Source organism: Coregonus clupeaformis, chromosome 37, assembly GCF_020615455.1.
Source record: "Coregonus clupeaformis isolate EN_2021a chromosome 37, ASM2061545v1, whole genome shotgun sequence".
NCBI classification, from domain to species: Eukaryota; Metazoa; Chordata; class Actinopteri; order Salmoniformes; family Salmonidae; genus Coregonus; species Coregonus clupeaformis.
The window spans coordinates 31,521,843-31,545,839 of record NC_059228.1 but is presented as its reverse complement, the minus strand read 5'-3'; the positions used below and the strand labels follow the sequence as shown (position 1 = coordinate 31,545,839).

The 23,997-nt window shown below is 42.9% G+C and overlaps 1 protein-coding gene across 1 annotated transcript; it reads right to left on the bottom strand.

Moving 5' to 3' along the window:
* Window positions 1–561: 561 nt before the first annotated feature.
* Window positions 562–23,942, bottom strand: LOC123482759 (protein eyes shut homolog). The gene is made up of 4 exons (XM_045211489.1): window positions 23,816–23,942; window positions 2,337–2,508; window positions 1,781–1,859; window positions 562–786 (listed from the first exon to the last, which is right to left on the bottom strand). The coding sequence occupies exons 2-4, from the start codon at window positions 2,396–2,398 to the stop codon at window positions 562–564; spliced, it is 366 nt and encodes a 121-aa protein (XP_045067424.1). The 5' UTR covers window positions 2,399–2,508; window positions 23,816–23,942.
* Window positions 23,943–23,997: the final 55 nt, after the last annotated feature.

Sequence of the window (23,997 nt, the reverse complement as noted above, 5' to 3'; positions counted from 1 at the left end):
AATCAACGGAACGGTGACAAACGGATGGAAACCATTGTGTTTGATGTGTTTGGAAGTGTTTCATTAATTCCATTCCAGTCATTACTATGAACAGTCCTCTGGTTTAAAGTGAGACCAGCCTTCTCTGATTGAGATAGACTTCATACATCACACAGGGGAGGGAGAGGGTGTTAATAGGAAATGACATGACATGGTTCTGTTGCTGTGGCAACATGACATTAAACCAATCAGATGCATCTCAATCTGAGAGAAGAGGGGGCAGCGTGACTTTAGTCTGATTGGAGGCGGTGATTTAACTGAACTCATAATATAGAGACTGTGTCAAAACATGCATTTCATAACAGTGGATAATGTTGTACCACTTCACTTACAGCCGACAGCTATCAGGCTTTGTAACTTGTTATTAGCATGTTAGCATGTGTGAGTCTTTACAATGGATTATTCAAATGAGTCCTTGGAGCAAAAGTATATATATATATATATATAAAATAGTCAAAGTTTTTACATGTACATATTATATACAGATATGTATATATTGATATGTATTATACATACACATGACTACAGGATGAATAGATTCACTGACCTGCAGGTGAAATTGGACCCTTCGCCATCGAGACAAGTCCCTCCATTTAAACACAGGGAGACATTGGTGGGGGTTTCTAGACAGACGTCTATGTCAATGTCACAGTTCTTTCCACTGTATCCATCCAGACAGAAACATGCATATTTATCAACCAGGTCCACACAGGACCCACCATTCAGACACGGACTGGAAGAACACTCCTGTAGATGGGAAAATAGCATCAAGTAAAACACGAGACCGGGGCCTGTATTTATAAAGTGTCTCAGAGTAGGAGTGCTGATGTAGGATAAGATCACGTTTACCTTTTAGATCATATTATTGATATTACATGGGCAGGGGGGCCTGATCCTAGATTAGCACACCTACTCTACACGAATATGGTAACTATAAATATCCACAACTGCAAGGTGGTACTAACACAGATATATAGATAAACAATATCGTAAGAGAATGACTTGAATATGAATACATAGGCCTGTATATGAAAACATGACTGTTAAAATCCGTAATTGACTATGTTGGATGACAAGTTAAAAGAGTATGTGCAGAATTCTAGATTAGAATGGTGTCTTTAAGTGGAGACAATAAGAGCCTCTGATTGTGCATTCCAGAGTGGTACCTCAGGGAGACATTCCGGCTGCATTAGCATTCTATTCTATCAGCCCAGTGTTCTCTCTCTAGAGGCCTACTGAAGCTGGGCTGGGTATTAAAATCAATTAGGGATTAGGGTGAGGCGATTCCTTTTAATCAGGTATTTATACGATGCTTACATGATCATGTAGCTCAATTGACTGATGCTGTAGGAGAATCGATATGATTGTGGATGGGAAAGAGGAGAGACGGTACACTGGAGCAGCTCTGGTCTGATTAGAATGGTGACTAATCATCTTGATCTTCCTGGTTCGCAGGTTTCGGAATGTTGTATAATAAGGAGATGCGATGCACAGTCACTTTTCCAAAATATAAAACTTGCATCCATAGTGAAATTACACTATTTTATGTCACCATAGTGAAATATAAGTCATATGTCACTGTAAATGACAAATAACTCATGTCAGTTTGGGTGACATATAACTACAATGTTTAGCGAAATGACACTATTTTAACATATTCTAACGAGACCATGTTATGTAATGATGAGTCCCACGTAGGATGGTCTTACCAGATACCCAACTATCATAAAGCTCAACTCACATCAGTGTTAGTTTCACATCTGGCACCAGTCCATCCCCATTCACACTGGCAGTGATACACATCCACTCCATCAATGCACCTGGGAAGATGGAGAGAAACTTTCTAAATGTATTAAAAAGCAGAGGAACAAAACAGACCTATATAGCATTACCAAGCCCCAGTTCCCACTCCGGTGTAGGTCTCTAGTATATTAAAAGACAAAACACTGAGAGAAGGCAAATATCTGAAATCACTATTTCATGGGAATTTAAACTGAGGTAATAAAGGTCAAACTGACATGTAGATACGACTTGTGTACAGTACACAAGCCCTATTTCCCATTACCTGCCATTACACACTATTACACACCATTACACACCATTACACACCATTACACACCATTACACACCATTACACACCATTTATATCCTCCATTTCTGCAACCATTTCCCCCCCTTTAAAAAAACAACACTTTATCTTTACAAAGAACACACATCTCCTACCCTGGATCTATGTTTTATTTTCAGCAGGAGAAGCACTAACAGTTCTAGTGATAATGAAAGCTTCCGTTGTGTACCTCCCGTGAAGACAGGGGCCTGACATGCATTCATCAATGTTGGTCTCGCAGTGGAAACCCATGAAGCCTGTAGCACATAAGCACTGGTATCGATTGGGACCATCCACGCACCTCCCGCTGTTTTGGCATGGGTTCGACACACACTCGTCAATGCTCAGTTCACACCACGTCCCTGGGAATAAATGACATATATTAACATACAGTGGGGGAAATAAGTATTTAGTCAGCCACCAATTGTGCAAGTTCTCCCACTTAAAAAGATGAGAGAGGCCTGTAATTTTCATCATAGGTACACGTCAACTATGACAGACTAAATGAGAAAAGAAAATCCAGAAAATCACATTGTAGGATTTTTTATGAATTTATTTGCAAATTATGGTGGAAAATAAGTATTTGGTCACCTACAAACAAGCAAGATTTCTGGCTCTCACAGACCTGTAACTTCTTCTTTAAGAGGCTCCTCTGTCCTCCACTCGTTACCTGTATTAATGGCACCTGTTTGAACTTGTTATCAGTATAAAAGACACCTGTCCACAACCTCAAACAGTCACACTCCAAACTCCACTATGGCCAAGACCAAAGAGCTGTCAAAGGACACCAGAAACAAAATGGTAGACCTGCACCAGGCTGGGAAGACTGAATCTGCAATAGGTAAGCAGCTTGGTTTGAAGAAATCAACTGTGGGAGCAATTATTAGGAAATGGAAGACATACAAGACCACTGATAATCTCCCTCGATCTGGGGCTCCACGCAAGATCTCACCCCGTGGGGTCAAAATGATCACAAGAACAGTGAGCACAAATCCCAGAACCACACGGGGGGACCTAGTGAATGACCTGCAGAGAGCTGGGACCAAAGTAACAAAGCCTACCATCAGTAACACACTACGGCATCAGGGACTCAAATCCTGCAGTGCCAGACATGTCCCCCTGCTTAAGCCAGTACATGTCCAGGCCCGTCTGAAGTTTGCTAGAGTGCATTTGGATGATCCAGAAGAGGATTGGGAGAATGTCATATGGTCAGATGAAACCAAAATATAACTTTTTGGTAAAAACTCAACTCGTCGTGTTTGGAGGACAAAGAATGCTGAGTTGCATCCAAAGAACACCATACCTACTGTGAAGCATGGGGGTGGAAACATCATGCTTTGGGGCTGTTTTTCTGCAAAGGGACCAGGACGACTGATCCGTGTAAAGGAAAGAATGAATGGGGCCATGTAATAGTGAGATTTTGAGTGAAAACCTCCTTCCATCAGCAAGGGCATTGAAGATGAAACGTGGCTGGGTCTTTCAGCATGACAATGATCCCAAACACACCGCCCGGGCAACGAAGGAGTGGCTTCGTAAGAAGCATTTCAAATTCCTGGAGTGGCCTAGCCAGTCTCCAGATCTCAACCCCATAGAAAATCTTTGGAGGGAGTTGAAAGTCCGTGTTGCCCAGCGACAGCCCCAAAACATCACTGCTCTAGAGGAGATCTGCATGGAGGAATGGGCCAAAATACCAGCAACAGTATGTGAAAACCTTGTGAAGACTTACAGAAAACGTTTGACCTGTGTCATTACCAACAAAGGGTATATAACAAAGTATTGAGAAACTTTTGTTATTGACCAAATACTTAGTTTCCACCATCATTTGCAAATAAATTCATTAAAAACCCTACAATGTGATTTTCTTGAAAAAAAAATCTCATTTTGTATATCATAGTTGACGTGTACCTATGATGAAAATTACAGGCCTCTCTCATCTTTTTAAGTGGGAGAACTTGCACAATTGGTGGCTGACTAAATACTTTTTTCCCCCACTGTAGATAACACATTATATCATACAGCACATAGAATATGAACATTTAACAACACATTGTGTTTACTTTTAGTTCTCATTCATGGAAAGAGGTGAAACGGCTGGTTAAATAATTGATTGAGTTGAGATACGCCTCAATACTGTACATTGAATCAATACAGGGTGAATACTCTCTCGCTTCAATGACTGACATCGTATCAGAAATAGTAGAGGTTTTTCAACATTGGCAATAGGACATATTATTGCATGTTTGCATTGTGTTGCATTGCATTGCATTGCATACATTACATGATGTACGTTATGTCTGTTGCATCAGCATATACATTGGATAGAATGTGCAATATCTAATCCTGTGTTACATATTGTTCTTCACCTCACAGTAAAGGTGGCACCAGTCACTGTAACCACAGATCTATAGGCAGCTTATCTAATTGTGAAAACACATTATCATTGTTGGGTCTAATACAGTTGCTGTCATGTGGAAATCACATGAACAACTGCACACAGCCATTCAGTACCACATCTGGGTTCAAATACTATTTGAAATAATATTAAATACATTATCTGTGCATTATTATTTATTATTACCAATTTTACTTTTCTATTATTTCTCTATTTTCTTTCTCTCTGCATTGTTTGGAAGGGCCCTTAAGTAAGCATTTCACTGTTTGTCTACACCTGTTGTTTAGGAAGTATGTATGTGACAAAAACAATTTGATTTGATTTGAAACCCCGCCCATCTGGCACTCCCAAACCCCGCCCATCTGGCACTCCCAAACCCCGCCCATCTGGCACTCCCAAACCCCGCCCATCTGGCACTCCCAAACCCCGCCCATCTGGCACTCCCAAACCCCGCCCATCTGGCACTCCCAAACCCCGCCCATCTGGCACTCCTGGCAGGTTAGAGCAAACACTATAAGTATCTGAAAGATTTCAAGAAGTATTTGAACCCAGGTCTGTCCAGTACATAAGGAAAACATATAGCCGTAGCCATGCTGTACTGTAGCAAGAGGTGGAGGATATTGATCACCATTCAACAATGTGCTGCTGACTGGGGAATCTATAATGTAGCATTGTGCTGATTTCAACTATAGCATCACTCAGGGAGCATTCTTCTAAATGATGGGTGAATAAGGGTATGTTGACTCATATAACAATGGTTTCTATAGATGGATTATCAACCGATGTCATATCAAGGGGGATCCCTGGCCTGTAGTAAGTGAGTCTACAACAATGTTGAGGTCATTTCAAAGTAGAATCGTGTTGTGAAGAAAAGTATAATTGATCTCAGTTCACCTTTGTATTTTAAATATGCACTACCTGTCTTTGGAAAGGGTATGAACCACAATATAATTTATTTTAATTGAACAATTAATCCATCACATTTTTGTTCAAATTTGAATTTGAATTTGACTAATAACCGAACATAATAACTAACAATTTCAGTTAGCTAAAATACCCAAACTAAAACCACACTGTGACACTCTGGCTCCACGGACCTTGATATTTGAGCCAGGGTTGTTTATTTTCATTGGTTGGGTGTATTTCTATGCTGGGGATTTCTGGTTGTGCATTTCTATGTTTGGGTTAATTGTTCTTTATGTTGATTAGTCATATGACTCCCAATCGGAGGTAACGAGTGTCAGCTGTCGGCTCGTTATCTCTGATTGGGAGCCATATTTATACGGTGTGGTTTCACCTTGGTTTTGTGGGTTTTTGTTTCCTTGTTCTGTTTAGTCTTTGTCACTATTGGACTTCACATTCGTCGCTTTGATTTGTTGTTTTGTCGTGCTTTAACTTAATAAAGTACCATGTTCGTTTCACACGCTGCGCCTTGGTCTCCTTCACTCCTCGACGATCGTGACAGAATAACCCACCAAAGAAAGACCAAGCAGCGTGTCCAGGAGCAAGGAGACTGGACATGGGAGGAGGCGCCGGGCAAGGAGATGGAGAGGCTGGCGATGGCCCAGGTGGGCACATCGTGGTCCTGGGAGGACATGCTCGGAGGCAAGGGACCTTGGGGAAGGATCAAGGCCCTGGCGAGAGAGGAGCAACGGCGGCAGCAGGGCCATCGTCGGAGGGTCGTGTGTCAACCCCAGAAAATTTTTAGGGGGGGGCACACGGCATGGACGACGGGGCTGACGGAGGAGAAAAGGGGGAGTATCCAGGAGGCCACCAGGCCAGGGGTACACCGCCCTGTACGTCCTGTGCTGATGCCTCACACAGAGTGTGTGAGGGTAGGCATTCAGCCAGGACGGGTGGTGGCCGCTGTTCACTCCAGGCCTCCTGTCCGTCTCCACAGCCCGGTCCGGCCTGTTCCTGCCACCCGCACCAAGACTACGGTGCGTGTCGCCAGCCCGACCCGGCCTGTTCCTGCCACCCGCACCAAGACTACGGTGCGCTGCCGCCAGCCCGGTCCGGCCTGTTCCTGCCACCCGCACCAAGTCTACGGTGCGCGTCGCCAGCCCGACCCGGCCTGTTCCTGCCACCCGCACCAAGACTACGGTGCGCGTCGCCAGCCCGGTCCGGCCTGTTCCGGCCACCCGCACCAAGTCTACGGTGCGCGTCGCCAGCCCGACCTGCCTGTTCCTGCCACCCGCACCAAGTCTACGGTGCGCGTCGCCAGCCCGGTCCGGCCTGTTCCGCCACCCGCACCAAGACTACGGTGCGCGTCGCCAGCCCGGTCAGGCCTGTTCCGGCCACCCGCACCAAGTCTACGGTGCGCCTCAGACGGCCAGAGTCTGCCGTCTGCCCAACGGGGCCTGAACTGTCCGTCTGCCCAACGCCGTCTGAACTGCCCGTCTGCCCAACGGCGCCTGAACTGCCCGTCTGCCCAACGCCGTCTGAACTGTCCGTCTGCCAAGCGCCGCAGGAGCTGCCCGTCGGTACTGAGCCTGCAAAGCCGCCCGTCTGCCATGAGCCTTCAGAGCCGTCCGCCAGACCGGAGCCGCTAGAGCTCTCCGCCAGACAGGAGCAGCCAGAGCCTTCCGCCAGACAGGATCAGCCAGAGCCTTCCGCCAGACAGGAGCAGCCAGAGCCTTCCGCCAGACAGGATCAGCCAGAGCCTTCTGCCAGACAGGATCAGCCAGAGCCTTCTGCCAGACAGGATCAGCCAGAGCCTTCTGCCAGACAGGATCAGCCAGAGCCTTCTGCCAGACAGGATCAGCCAGAGCCTTCCGCCAGCCAGGATCCGCCAGAGCCGTCCAGCCAGGATCCGCCAGAGCCGTCCAGCCAGGATCCGCCAGAGCCGTCCAGCCAGGATCCGCCAGAGCCAGCTAGTCAGGTACTGTCCCTTAGCCCGGTGCGGCCCATTAGTCCAGGGCTGCCCCTTAGTCCGGTGCTGCCCCTTAGTCCGGTGCCGCCCCTTAATCCAGTGGGGGTTTAGTTGGGGGTGGTCATGTGGAGGGGGATACGGAAGCGGATAGTGACTAAGGTGGGGTGGGGACCACGACCTGGGCCAGAGCCGCCACCTGGACAGACGCCCACCCAGACCCTCCCCTAGACTGTATGCTGGTGCGCCCGGAGGTCGCACCTTTAGGGGGTGACTGTGACACTCTGGCTCCACGGACCTTGATATTTGAGCCAGGGTTGTTTATTTTCATTGGTTGGGTGTATTTCTATGCTGGGGATTTCTGGTTGTGCATTTCTATGTTTGGGTTAATTGTTCTTTATGTTGATTAGTCATATGACTCCCAATCGGAGGTAACGAGTGTCAGCTGTCGGCTCGTTATCTCTGATTGGGAGCCATATTTATACGGTGTGGTTTCACCTTGGTTTTGTGGGTTTTTGTTTCCTTGTTCCTGTTTAGTCTTTGTCACTATTGGACTTCACATTCGTCGCTTTGATTTGTTGTTTTGTCGTGCTTTAACTTAATAAAGTACCATGTTCGTTCACACGCTGCGCCTTGGTCTCCTTCACTCCTCGACGATCGTGACACACACAACATTCTGACATATTGGCCATTAGGTTGCTCCAAAGCTGTAACTATGCAAACAAATAATTATGTTCTACACAGGCTTTAAATGTCCTAATAAAACGCCACAACACAGCAGTGGAAGCCAGCATATCACCCTTATTGCATATAAATGTTATTTATACTTGACAAAACAAATAATTCTCACACTTTATGGGCTGCAATTCACAACTGGGTCAAGATGAAGGTGAAATGTGTTGACTACTAGGCTAATCTAGGACCTGAATGACTCACTAGGCTAATCTAGGACCTGAATAATTTCAGGACTATAGGAATATATCCTGGACTGCGTCCCAAATGGCACCCTATTCTCTATATAGGCCCAATAAGACTCTGGTCAAAAGTAGTGAACTATATACAGTACCTTCAGAAAATATTTACATCTCTGGATTTACTCCACAGTTTGTTGTGTTACAGCCTCAATTCAGAATGGATTAAAAAATATCTGTAATTCTCACCCATCTACAAACAACAATCCATAATGACAAAGTGGAAACATATTTTTAGAAATTTTTGCAAATGTATTGAAAATTAAATACAGAAATATCTCATTTACATAAGTATTCACACTCCTAAGTCAATACTTTGTAGAAGCACCTTTGGCAGCAATTACAAATGAGTGTATTTCTAGGTAAGTCTCTAAGAGATTTCCACACCTGGATTGTGCAACATTTGCCCATTATTCTTTCCAAAATTCTTCAGGCTCTGTCAAATTCGTTGATCATTGCCAGACACCCATTTTCAGGTCTTGCCATGGATTTTCAAGCAGATTTAAGTCAAAACTGTAACTCGGCCTCTCAAGAACATTCACTGTCTTCTTGGTAAGCAACTCCAGTGTAGATTTGGCCTTGTGTTTTAGATTTTTGTCCTACTGAAAGGTGAATTTATCTCCCAGTGTCTGGTGGATAGCAGACTGAAACAGGTTTTCCTCTAGGGTTTTGCCTGTGCTTAGCTCCATTCAGTTTATTTTTTATCCTGAACAACTCCCCAGTCCTTAACGATTACAAGCATACCTATAACTGGATGGAGCCACCATTATGCTTGAAAATATGGAGAGCGATACACAGTAATGTGTTGTATTGGATTTGACCCAAACATAACTTTGTATTCAGTGAATTACTTTGCCATATTTTTTATAGGATGCAAGTTTTGGATATGTATTATTATTTATCTTTACAGGCTTCCTTCTTTCCACTCTGTCAATTAGGTGAGTATTGTGGAGTAACTACAATGTTGTTGATTCATCTACAGTTTCTCCTATCAAAGCCATTAAACTCTAACTATCCAGGCTCTGTCGCAGCCGGCCGCGACCGGGGAGACTCATGGGCGGCGCACAATTGGCCCAGCGTCGTCCAGGGTAGGGGAGGGAATGGCCGGCAGGGATGTAGCTCAGTTGATAGAGCATGGCGTTTGCAACGCCAGGGTTGTGGGTTCAATTCCCAAGGGGGGCCAGTATTTTAAAAAAAAAAATGATTCACTAACTGTAAGTCGCTCTGGATAAGAGCGTCTGCTAAATGACTAAAATGTAAATGTAAATGTTTAAAAGTTACCATTGGTCTCATGGTGAAATCCCTGAGCGGTTTCCTTCCTCTCCTGCAACCGAGTTAGGAAGGATGCCTGTATCTTTGTAGTGACTGGGTGTATTGATACACCATCCAAAGTGTAATTAATACCTTCACCATGCTCAAAGGGATATTCAATCTCTGCTTTTTTATTTTATTACCCATCCACCAATAGGTGCTCTTCTTTGAATCTGTGCTTGAAATTTGCTGCAGGAGGGACTGGTGCACTTCACAAAATAGATGGCATCATGATGAGGAAGGAAAATTATGTGGATAGATTGAAGCAACATCTCAAGACATCAGTCAGGAACTTAAAGCTTGGTTGCAAATGGGTCTTCCAAATGGACAATGACCCCAAGCATACTTCCAAAGTTGTGGCAAAATGGCTTAAGGACAACAACGTCAAGGTATTGGAGTGGCCATCACAAAGTCCTGACCTCAATCCTATACAAATTTGTGGGGCAGAACTGAAAAAGCGTGTGCGAGCAAGGAGGCCTACAAACCTGACTCAGTTACACCAGGTCTGTCAGGAGGAATGGGCCAAAAATTCACCCAACTTATTGTGGGAAGCTTGTGGAAGGCTACCCAAAATGTTTGACCCAAGTTAAACAATTTAAAGGCAATGCCACCAAATACTAATTGAGTGTATGTAAACTTCTGACCCACTGGGAATGTGATGAAAAAAATAAAAGCTGAAATAAATCATTCTCTCTACTATTATTCTGACATTTCACATTCTTAAAATAAAGTATTGATCTTAACTGACCTAAGACAGGGAATTTTTACTAGGATTAAATGTAAGGAATTGTGAAAAACTGAGTTTAAATGTATTTGGCTAAGTCCACTTTGACATTATGGGGTATTGCGTGTAGGCCAGTGACCAAAAATCTCAATGTAATCCATTTTAAGTTCAGGCTGTAACACAATAAAATGTGGAATAAGTCAACGGGTGTGAATACTTTCTGAAGGCACTGTAATATGATTGGGCGATTTTACGATAGCATCGTCAATAGACGATGGATTGACAGCCATCGTCGACGGCGACGACATCGTGATGTGACAAACGATGGTTTAGCCTATTTCAACTTGACTGGCACCGCAACGCACAGCAGGACAGCACACGGCAGGACAGCACACAGCAGGACAGCACACGGCAGGACAGCACACAGCAGGACAGCACACAGCAGGACAGCACACAGCAGGACAGCACACAACAGGACGGTAACCAGCTATGCCATGACTTACCTGGACCACCTATAGAGATGTGTCTTTCGTTATGTATATCAGGTGTTACATGAGGTAAAAAGGAGACTGGAGTGACACATTAACTATCATAACAAATGGTCAATAACCTATCCTTCTACTAGGTCTATCATAAAAGCTTTAATACAAGTTAAAGTTATGAACAGCAGCTTATTTCCCAAATATTCTAGTTTATGAAAGTGTTGTCCTAAAGTTGTTGTGGCTTTATGAGAGATAGAACAAACAATATTACTTATCTTTCTGAGGCAAATAAAGCAATTATTATCCCGTTCTGAAGACGGTAGACTGCTTCTATCCAGCCCATGATGTAGGCCTATAACCTAGCTCACTACAGTAAGACAGCCTGTTCCTCATCAGACAGTCACTGCTCTATCATGATGTAGGCCTATAACCTAGCTCACTACAGTAAGACAGCCTGTTCCTCATCAGACAGTCACTGCTCCATCATGATGTAGGCCTATAACCTAGCTCACTACAGTAAGACAGCCCGTTCCTCATCAGACAGTCACTGCTCCATCATGATGTAGGCCTATAACCTAGCTCACTACAGTAAGACAGCCTGTTCCTCTTCAGACAGTCACTGCTCCATCATGATGTAGGCCTATAACCTAGCCCCCTACAGTAAGACAGCCTGTTCCTCTTCAGACAGTCACTGCTCCATCATGATGTAGGCCTATAACCTAGCCCCCTACAGTAAGACAGCCTGTTCCTCTTCAGACAGTCACTGCTCCATCATGATGTAGGTCTATAACCTAGCTCACTACAGTAAGACAGCCTGTTCCTCTTCAGACAGTCACTGCTCCATCATGATGTAGGCCTATAACCTAGCTCACTACAGTAAGACAGCCTGTTCCTCTTCAGACAGTCACTGCTCCATCATGATGTAGGCCTATAACCTAGCTCACTACAGTAAGACAGCCTGTTCCTCTTCAGACAGTCACTGCTCCATCATGATGTAGGTCTATAACCTAGCTCACTACGGTAAGACAGCCTGTTCCTCTTCAGACAGTCACTGCTCCATCATGATGTAGGCCTATAACCTAGCTCACTACAGTAAGACAGCCTGTTCCTCTTCAGACAGTCACTGCTCCATCATGATGTAGGCCTATAACCTAGCTCACTACAGTAAGACAGCCTGTTCCTCTTCAGACAGTCACTGCTCCATCATGATGTAGTCCTATAACCTAGCTCACTACAGTAAGACAGCCTGTTCCTCTTCAGACAGTCACTGCTCCATCATGATGTAGGCCTATAACCTAGCTCACTACAGTAAGACAGCCCGTTCCTCTTCAGACAGTCACTGCTCCATCATGATGTAGGCCTATAACCTAGCTCACTACAGTAAGACAGCCTGTTCCTCATCAGACAGTCACTGCTCCATCATGATGTAGGCCTATAACCTAGCTCACTACGGTAAGACAGCCTGTTCCTCATCAGACAGTCACTGCTCCATCATGATGTAGGCCTATAACCTAGCTCACTACAGTAAGACAGCCTGTTCCTCTTCAGACAGTCACTGCTCCATCATGATGTAGGCCTATAACCTAGCTCACTACAGTAAGACAGCCTGTTCCTCATCAGACAGTCACTGCTCCATCATGATGTAGGCCTATAACCTAGCTCACTACAGTAAGACAGCCTGTTCCTCATCAGACAGTCACTGCTCCATCATGATGTAGGCCTATAACCTAGCTCACTACAGTGAGACAGCCTGTTCCTCATCAGACAGTCACTGCTCCATCATGATGTAGGCCTATAACCTAGCTCACTACAGTAAGACAGCCTGTTCCTCATCAGACAGTCACTGCTCCATCATGATGTAGGCCTATAACCTAGCTCACTACAGTAAGACAGCCTGTTCCTCTTCAGACAGTCACTGCTCCATCATGATGTAGGCCTATAACCTAGCTCACTACAGTAAGACAGCCTGTTCCTCTTCAGACAGTCACTGCTCCATCATGATGTAGGTCTATAACCTAGCTCACTACAGTAAGACAGCCTGTTCCTCTTCAGACAGTCACTGCTCCATCATGATGTAGGCCTATAACCTAGCTCACTACAGTAAGACAGCCTGTTCCTCTTCAGACAGTCACTGCTCCATCATGATGTAGGTCTATAACCTAGCTCACTACAGTAAGACAGCCTGTTCCTCTTCAGACAGTCACTGCTCCATCATGATGTAGGCCTATAACCTAGCTCACTACGGTAAGACAGCCTGTTCCTCATCAGACAGTCACTGCTCCATCATGATGTAGGCCTATAACCTAGCTCACTACGGTAAGACAGCCTGTTCCTCATCAGACAGTCACTGCTCCATCATGATGTAGGCCTATAACCTAGCTCACTAAAGTAAGACAGCCTGTTCCTCTTCAGACAGTCACTGCTCCATCATGATGTAGGCCTATAACCTAGCTCACTACAGTAAGACAGCCTGTTCCTCATCAGATAGTCACTGCTCCATCATGATGTAGGCCTATAACCTAGCTCACTACAGTAAGACAGCCTGTTCCTCATCAGCCAGTCACTGCTCCATCATGATGTAGGCCTATAACCTAGCTCACTACGGTAAGACAGCCTGTTCCTCTTCAGACAGTCACTGCTCCATCATGTGCGTGCCACACAGACAGACACACAAACCTGTTCTCCTCCCCCAGAAAGGAATATTAGAAAATATTGCAAGCTCCCTTGCAATTAGACTCTGCCCAGACATACAAAAACCTTATCTTTCATCATGATTCGTCCGGTTGCATTCAATTTTCGTCTATTGCCCAACTGTCGTTTAAACTGTTGTTTTTGTGTGGTTTTTTTTATATTAAAAAAATATGGGGGTGGCCAACAGGGGCAATAGCATCGTATATCACAATGATTTATGGGTACATAATCACAATACGACAAATGTTGACATCGCCCAACCCTACTAAACAGGGAACAGGGTGTGATCTGGGACATACTCTGGTCAAATTTCAATAAGTCCATGCTTAAAGGGCCAGTCCGCAGTTGAAACAATAGCAAAGCGTTCTCCTCGCCCCAGTTTCGGTAAAAAGATAAATGAACCCTATTACTTTCTTCCAGAAAACTGTTGTAAAGAATAACCCAACAGCTCTGTCTTGCTGCCTAAATCTCTTTGTTTTTGTCTTTTGCAGAAGGCATATATAAATTAATAGATAATTATAGATAATTAACATGTTGTAATTAAACAGTCTCAATGTGCTCATTCAGAGCAGCCAGTGACAATTCCCTCCATATTGACCTGCTAGTTCAGTCTTAATGATTCTATCGGTCCCAAAATGAGCACCCTATTCCCTTTATAGTGCACTTCTTCAAAAGTAGTGCACTATATAGGGAATAACATGCCATTTGGGACGGGTCTGCTTCAGCAAGCCTTCTATAAACACAACGAGTTCCTCCTGCTACTTTACTGACCACATATACAACTTGTGTTTAAATCAGAATGAAAGCTGAAAAGATACTGTATGTTTTTGTAAATTAAAACAAGCTTTACAGTAAATGAGCTGATACAGGAATAAAACTCAGAGAGTATTGTAGGCTCGCCTTGTTTTGTTAGATGTAATGAAATGTTAATGACAGGGTAATTGTTTGTGTATTGAACAAATCTGAACATCAATTCCCTTCTTAAGTTCCATTTAAGAATAAATCCAAACTGGTGGTATTGTAATTATAGTCAACTATACAACGAAACAATACATACACTGAACAAAAATATAAAAGCAACATGCAACAATTTCAAAGATTTTACTGAGTTACAGCTCATATAAGGAAATCAGTCAATTGAAATAATGACAATGGGCCTCAGGATCTCGTCACGGTATCTCTGTGCATTCAAATTGCCATAGATAAAATGCAATTGTGTTAGTTGTCCATAGCTTATGCCTGCCCATACCATAACCCCACCGCCACCATTGGGCTGTTGTGCAGAACATTTGAGAGAAATAAGCTTTTTGTGCCAATTTCTGGGAACTTTTATTTCAACGTATGGAAAATGTCTGGGATCTTTTATTTCAACTCATGAAACATAGGACAAACTCTTTACATGTTGCGTTTATATTTTTGTTCAGTATACTGTTACAGGTTTTGGTTTTTCCATTTATGTTTTGAGTTGGACTTTAGCTGAATAGTTCGTAGCACGTAGTCAGTATGTGTTACACCTGTCTGGTGCCAATTCATTAGTGGGAAGGTATTTCACCTGTCCTGGTCCAGGTGCTATTTAAGAGTGGCTGACCAGTGCTCCATTTGTCTTGAGAGATGCGGATGGTCAACACCTTTAGTTGGCTCTCCCTAGTTTGATTACCAGAAAAACAATAATTTACCTGATTTTGTTTTGCTCCACTTTGTGGTTTACTTCCTGTCTTTAAGCTTGGTGTGGTGTTTTCTTTTGTTTGCCTCATCTTAGGCAAATTTTGTGGGCGCTCATGGTGGGTGTCTTTAGGGTCCAGTTGTTGTTGCTAGTCAACCTCCAGTGGACACCCCCCATGAGTGTCTTTTCAGAACCCCTCCTAAAACCCCTCCTGTTTCGTTTTGGTTGTTGTCAGTGACTCTTTGTTAGTTCCGCCTTCTGTTTGAGCGGCATTATTTGGTTTTCTTGCTGGGAAACGATAACAATACACTTAATTTCACAGTTTTATCATGTATATGTAGATACAGTAGGTCTAATAATAATAATAATAATAATAAGGACTGTTCCTTCTACACAATATACCAGTCCGTAGTTTTGTTATGTTACACCTTGAGGAAGTACCTTTTCTCCTGTAGTTATGTATTAACTTAAGGAAGTAAATTTTCTCCTGTAGTTATGTATTAACTTAAGGAAGTACCTTTTCTCATGTAGTTATTTGTTAACTTAAGGAAGTACCTTTCTTATGTAGTTATTTGTTAACTTAAGAAAGTACCTTTCTCCTGTAGTTATGTATTCATTTAAGGAAGTACCTTTTCTCCTGTAGTTATGTATTAACTTAGGAAGTACATTTTCTCCTGTAGTTATGTGTTAACTAAGGAAGTACCTTTTCTCCTGTAGTTATGTATTAACTTAAGGAAGTACCTTTTTCATGTAGTTATTTGTTAACTTAAGGAAGTACCTTTTCTCCTGTAGTTATGTATTAACTTAAGGAAGTACCTTTTCTCCTGTAGTTATGTATTAATTTAAGGAAGTACCTTTTCTCCTGTAGGTATGTGTTAACTTAAAAGTACCTTTTCTCATGGGGTTATGTATTAACTTGAGGAAGTACTTTTCTCCTGTAGGTACAGTGGGGGAAAAAAGTATTTAGTCAGCCACCAATTGTGCAAGTTCTCCCACTTAAAAAGATGAGAGAGGCCTGTAATTTTCATCATAGGTACACGTCAACTATGACAGACAAATGAGAAAAGAAAATCCTGAAAATCACATTGTAGGATTTTAATGAATTTATTTGCAAATGATGGTGGAAAATAAGTATTTGGTCAATAACAAAAGTTTCTAATATTTGTTATATACCCTTTGTTGGCAATGACAAAGGTCAAACCCTTTTCTGTAAGTCTTCACAAGGTTTTCACACACTGTTGCTGGTATTTTTGGCCCATTCCTCCATGCAGATCTCCTCTAGAGCAGTGATGTTTTGGGGCTGTCGCTGGGCAACACGGACTTTCAACTCCCCTCCAAAGATTTTCTATGGGGTTGAGATCTGGAGACTGGCTAGGCCACTCCAGGACCTTGAAATGTTTCTTACGAAGCCACTCCTTCGTACTCCGGGCGGTGTGTTTGGGATCATTGTCATGCTGAAAGACCCAGCCACGTTTCATCTTCAATGCCCTTGATGATGGAAGGAGGTTTTCACTCAAAATCTCACGATACATTGGCCCATTCATTCTTTCCTTACACGGATCAGTCGTCCTGGTCCCTTTGCAGAAAAAACAGCCCCAAAGCATGATGTTTCCACCCCCATGCTTCAAGTAGGTATGGTGTTCTTTGGATGCAACACAGCATTCTTTGTCCCCCAAACACGACGGAGTTGAGTTTTTACCAAAAGTTATATTTTGGATTAATCTGACCATATGACATTCTCCCAATCATTACATTTACATTTTACATTTTAGTCATTTAGCAGACGCTCTTATCCAGAGTGACTACAGAAGCAATTAGGGTTAAGTGCCTTGCTCAAGGGCACATATCGACAGATTTTTCACCTAGTTGGCTCGGGGATTAGAACCAGCGACCTTTCGGTTACTGGCACAACGCTCTTACCCACTAGCTACCTGCCGCCCTATCCTCTCTGGATCATCCAAATGCACTCTAGCAAACTTCAGACGGGCCTGGACATGTACTGGCTTAAGTAGGGGGACACGCCTTGCACTGGGAGATTATCAGTGGTCTTGTATGTCTTCCATTTCCTAATAATTGCTCCCACAGTTGATTTCTTCAAACCAAGCTGCTTACCTATTGCAGATTCAGTCTTCCCTGCCTGGTGCATGTCTACAATTTTGTTTCTGGTTTCCTTTGACAGCTCTTGGTCTTGGCCATAGTGGAGTTTGGAGTGTGACTGTTTGAGGTTGTGGACAGGTGTCTTTTATACTGATAACAAGTTCAAACAGGTGACATTAATACAGGTAACGAGTGGAGGACAGAGGAGCCTCTTAAAGAAGAAGTTACAGGTCTGTGAGAGCCAGAAATCTTGCTTGTTTGTAGGTGACCAAATACTTATTTTCCACCATCATTTGCAAATAAATTCATTAAAAATCCTTCTCAATTTGTCTGTCATAGTTGACGTGTACCTATGATGAAAATTACAGGCCTCTCTCATCTTTTTTAAGAGGGAGAACTTGCACAATTGGTGGTTGACTAAATACTTTTTTCCCCACTGTATGTGTTAACTTTAGGAAGTACCTTTTCTCCTGAAGTTATGTATTAAGTTGTGGAAGTACCTTTTCTCCTGTAGGTATGTGTAACTTAAGGAAGTACTCTTCCCTGTAGTTTGTATTAACTTGAGGAAGTACATTTTCTCCTGTAGTTATGTATTAACAAGGAAGTACCTTTTCTCCTGTAGTTATGTTATGTATTAACTTAAGGAAGTACCTTTTCTCCTGTAGTTATGTATTAACTTATGGAAGTACCTTTTCTCCTGTAGGTATGTGTTAACTTAAGGAAGTACCTTTTCTCATGGGGTTATGTATTCACTTGAGGAAGTACCTTTTCTCCTGTAGTTATGTTATGTATTAACTTAAGGAAGTACCTTTTCTCCTGTAGTTATGTATTAACTTATGGAAGTACATTTTCTCCTGTAGTTATGTATTAACTTATGGAAGTACATTTTCTCCTGTAGTTATGTTATGTATTAACTTGAGGAAGTACCTTTTCTCCTGTAGTTATGTTATGTATTAACTTAAGGAAGTACCTTTTCTCCTGTAGCTATGTATTAACTTAAGGAAGTACATTTTCTCCTGTAGTTATGTATTAACTTGAGGAAGTACCTTTTCTCCTGTAGGTATGTGTTAACTTAAGGAAGTACCTTTTCTCCTGTAGTTATGTATTAACTTGAAGAAGTACCTTTTCTCCTGTAGTTATGTATTAACTTAAGGAAGTACATTTTCTCCTGTAGTTATGTTATGTATTAACTTAAGGAAGTACCTTTTCTCCTGTAGGTATGTATTAACTTAAGGAAGTACCTTTTCTCCTGTAGTTATGTGTTAACTTGAGGAAGTACATTTTCTCCTGTAGGTATGTAATTCTTTGGGGAGTTTTTGTATATTAATGGTTTTGTAGGTATGTGTAACTAAGGTTTTCTCCTGTAGGTATGTAATAAAGGTTTTATGGGTACATTTTCTCCTACACGCTACATGTAATCTTCCATCCTCCTGTTCTCAGCAGGCATTCACAACCTATCCCCTTCTCTCTTTTTCTCTCTGAATAGGATAGAAAAAATATAATAGTTTGTGAACTTAAAAAGTTTCCAGCCATGTAGAGGTAATTGAGGATAGAAGCTGGAGGATTCTTATTTAATTTCTCTCAGATGGAATCTCCTGTAAGAGCCTTTAAGAAGGTTAACATTGGGATTTATCATAACTGCATTGCTCTTCATTTTTCACAAAGCCAGGTGTCAAGGTGTATTATTCATCTTCTCGCCAGACCCCCGTTAAGGAAGTGTAGGTTGAGAGGCTCTTTATATAATATGATTACAAATAGTTATTGACATAGTCAGGCTGTGTGTTATGGTACAGTATGTTATGGTATATGTTAATGTTATACTGTTAATATACTGTGTGTGTGTATATAGATTATATACTGTGTGTATATATATATATATATATATATATACACACACATATACACACACACACCCTCCGGTCAAAAGTTAGTAGACCTACTCATTCAAGGTTTTTTTTTATTTTTACTATTTTTTACATTGTAGAATAATAGGAAGACATCAAACTATGGACAACACATATGGAATCATGCAGTAACCAAAAAGTGTCAAACTTGAGACAATGCTAAGAGAATACAAGAAAATGATAACTAGTATGCAAAAGCTGTCATCAAGGCAAGAATCTCAAATATAAAATATATAAAACACTTTTTTGGTTACTACATGATTCTATATGTGTTATTTCATAGTTTTGATGTCTTCACTATTATTCTACAATGTAGACCATGAGTAAAAATAAAGAAAACCTTGAATTTAGTAGGTGTTCCAGAACTTTGGACCGGTATTATAATATACATATATATACACACACACATGAACAAAAATATAAACGCAACATGTAAAGTAAGAGTTGTTCCCATGTTTCATGAGCTGAAATAAAATATCCCGGGAAATGTTCCATATGCACTAAAAGCTTATTTCTCTACAAGGTTGTGCACAAATTTGTCTACATCCCTGTTAGTGAGCATTCTCCTTGCCAAGGTAAAAAGAAGCTGATTAAACAACATGATCATTACACAGGTGCACCTTGTGCTTGGGACAATAAACGAGCCACTCTTGAAATGTGCAGTTTTGTCATACAACACAGTGGCCACAGATGCCTTCATTTTGAGTGCAGCGCGCAATGGGATGCTGACTGCAGTACTGGTCCACCAGAGCTGCTGCCAGATAATTTAATGTTAATTTCTCTACCATAAGCCGCCTCCAACTTCGTTTTAGAGAATTTGGAAGTATGACCAACTGGCCTCACAAACTGCAGACCACGACTAACCACGCCAGTCCAGGGACCCCACATCCGGAAGCTTCTTCACCTGCGGGATCGATCCGAGGCCAGCCACTTGGATAGCTGATGAAACTGTGGGCTTTGCACAACTTTGGCTGTGGAAACCCACAGCTTCATCAGTGGTGGTGGTATGATATTCCACTGCAGGAATGGGACCACTGGGCATGGGGGCCATAATTACCAAGCCAGACCTGGGAATAGTGTTTTAAAATCAGACTTCTGTAATAGTTTTATAATATGACAGAAATTCACTTTTACCTTTTACGTATAATAAGAATCCTATCCTTGTTCAAGCTGTCTTTTTGACAAAATAAAATCTATCTAGCATACCAAATCTAACATCCCTCGCTGCATATTTCTGCAAACTGTGGATGATTCACCTAAATAAGATTCAAAATATGTTTTACTTAGAGCATGATATTACCTATATGTGTCAATTTCCTACTGTTAACCAAATTCATTACATCAACACATTTCTGACGCTTGCATGGATTCTGAAAACGTCACAATTTATTCTCCCATAAATCTGTATTCAAATGAATGTAAAAGCCCTCGCTATAACACCTGACGAACTTTATTTTCACGTCAACCGTTGAAACGAAAGTTGGAATGAATGTTGATATCCCATTTGGAGAAGGGGCTTTGCCTTCCCTGATGGATGAAGCGAAGCAATATGAGAATAAATGTGATAATAGCATCAAAGTGACACAATGAGTTACAGTATTTCACTGGCGGGAGCAGATGACACACTACTAGCAGCTGCATAAAAACACATTTCACCATTTACAAATCATTATGTGCTAGATCAAGCCCCGGAGCAGCCAATTTAACCACTAGGCCGAAGCCATATTAACGTTTTGCCCAGTCCTTCTCTTTCCTACTTCCATTTCCTTCCACTCTTTCATCTCCTATTTTACTTGCACTCTTTCCTCTTTTCTCTCTTTTTTTTTACTTACAGACTTTTTGTTCCCTCTCTTCACTTGAAAAGTTCCGTTACATGTCTTATTAGAGCGAATATTTCTTTGAAGCTCAAGTCGGCTGGTTGAACCGATCCAAAACGTATCCTGTGGCCCTGCTCCTGGGGCAGACACTAGCTGTTTCCTCAGACCAGCTTAGATGGAAGGGGAGAAAGTAATGACTTACAATGGCTGCATCCCAAATGCCACCCTATTCCCTATATAGTGTAATACTTGGACCAGGGCCCTGATATAGGGAATACAGAGCCATTTGGGAAGCAGCCGAGGCTGAGCGCATAGGAGCCTAATAATAAAAAGAAGCATCTTCAGTTGGGAATTGGGCCATGCCCTTCAGTTGCTCTCAGTGGCACATACCTCAGAGAGTCGTCCCCCCTCCCCTGTTTCCACTGGAAAAGGATAAATTGATGATACAGTGAAGAAGACAAATGAAATTAATCTTCCAACCAGCTGACAGGAAGCAGGATTAGATTGGTCCTCTAACAACAACAAAAAAGCTCAATATCGGTGTCTTGTGTGTAAAACATGTCCTAAATGGTTGGAGGGGAGCAAAACAACAATATAGTGGTGAAACTAAAGAGCCTTATGAAATAACAGACCAACAGAATGTAGTGGTGAAACTAGAGAGCCTAATGAAATAACAGACCAACAGAATGTAGTGGTGAAACTAGAGAGCCTAATGAAATAACAGACCAACAGAATGTAGTGGTGAAACTAAAGAGCCTTATGAAATAACAGACCAACATAATGTAGTGGTGAAACTAAAGAGCCTAATGAAATAACAGACCAACAGAATGTAGTGGTGAAAACTAAAGAGCCTTATGAAATAACAGACCAACAGAATGTATTGGTGAAACTAAAGAGCCTAATGAAATAACAGACCAACAGAATGTAGTGGTGAAACTAGAGAGTCTAATGAAATAACAGACCAACAGACTGTAGACACAGTTGAAGACAGATTACCTTTAGATAAAAAGAACGTATTGTGGATGTATCTCCTGTTATCACTCTTGAAACCTTAGATCAAAGGGGAACTGTGCTGTGTTACAATAAGATTAATTAAATGATCACCCATTGTGCTACAGACAGTTTCTCTTTAAGCTTTTTTTAGCCAGTTCCAGTGTCAGACGGAAGTTGTCCTGATATCTTGAAACAGCCAGCTAGACCCACCATGGTCCTGATATCTTGAAGCAGCCAGCTAGAACCACCATGGTCCTGATATCTTGAAGCAGCCAGCTAGAACCACCATGGTCCTGATATCTTGAAGCAGCCAGCTAGAACCACCATGGTCCTGATATCTTGAAGCAGCCAGCTAGAACCACCATGGTCCTGATATCTTGAAACAGCCAGCTAGACCCACCATGGTCCTGATATCATGAAGCAGCCAGCTAGACCCACCATGGTCCTGATATCTTGAAACAGCCAGCTAGACCCACCATGGTCCTGATATCATGAAGCAGCCAGCTAGACCCACCATGGTCCTGATATCATGAAGCAGCCAGCTAAGACCCACCCATGGTCCTGATATCATGCAAGCAGCCAGCTAGACCCACCATGGTCCTGAGATCATGAAGCAGCCAGCTAGACCTCCACGGTCCTGATATCATGAAGCAGCCAGCTAGACCCACCATGGGTCCTGATATCAAGAAGCAGCCAGCTAGACCCACCATGGTCCTGATATCATGAAGCAGCCAGCTAGACCCACCATGGTCCTGAGATCATGAAGCAGCCAGCTAGACCCTCCACGGTCCTGATATCATGAAGCAGCCAGCTAGACCCATAATGGTCCTGATATCATGAAGCAGCCAGCTAGACCCACCATGGTCCTGAGATCATGAAGCAGCCAGCTAGACCCACCATGGTCCTGATATCATGAAGCAGCCAGCTAGACCCACCATGGTCCTGATATCATGAAGCAGCCAGCTAGACCCACCATGGTCCTGATATCATGAAGCAGCCAGCTAGACCCACCATGGTCCTGATATCATGAAGCAGCCAGCTAGACCCACCATGGTCCTGAGATCATGAAGCAGCCAGCTAGACCCTCCACGGTCCTGATATCATGAAGCAGCCAGCTAGACCCACCATGGTCCTGATATCATGAAGCAGCCAGCTAGACCCACCATGGTCCTGAGATCATGAAGCAGCCAGCTAGACCCTCCACGGTCCTGAGATCATGAAGCAGCCAGCTAGGAACCACCACGGTCCTGAGATCATGAAGTAGCCAGCTAGACCCTCCACGGTCCTGAGATCATGAAGCAGCCAGCTAGACCCACCACGGTCCTGATATCATGAAGCAGCCAGCTAGACCCACCATGGTCCTGATATCATGAAGCAGCCAGCTAGACCCACCATGGTCCTGAGATCATGAAGCAGCCAGCTAGACCCACCACGGTCCTGATATCATGAAGCAGCCAGCTAGACCCACCACAGTCCTGAGATCATGAAGCAGCCAGCTAGACCCACCACGGTCCTGATATCATGAAGCAGCCAGCTAGACCCACCACGGTCCTGACATCATGAAGCAGCCAGCTAGACCCACCACGGTCCTGATATCATGAAGCAGCCAGCTAGACCCACCACGGTCCTGATAAGCTGTAGCCCTCTCACATTGATCTCTTTGTCACCGAGGGTAAAGGAGCCCTACGGTAGCCCTAACGGGAAAGTAGCTTTTAGAATTTAGTGACAGAGGGGTTAAAATAAAGGAATCTTTACCTGCATATCCAGGGGGACAGACACACTTGAAGCCTCCAGGTTTGTTGATACAGACGGCCTCGTGGAGGCAAGGTGAAACTTCACACTCATTAATATCCAGGTCACACAGGCTGCCAAAATACCCAGGTGGGCAATTGCAGTGGAACCTAGACAGTAACAAGAAGAATAACTATTAGTGATGG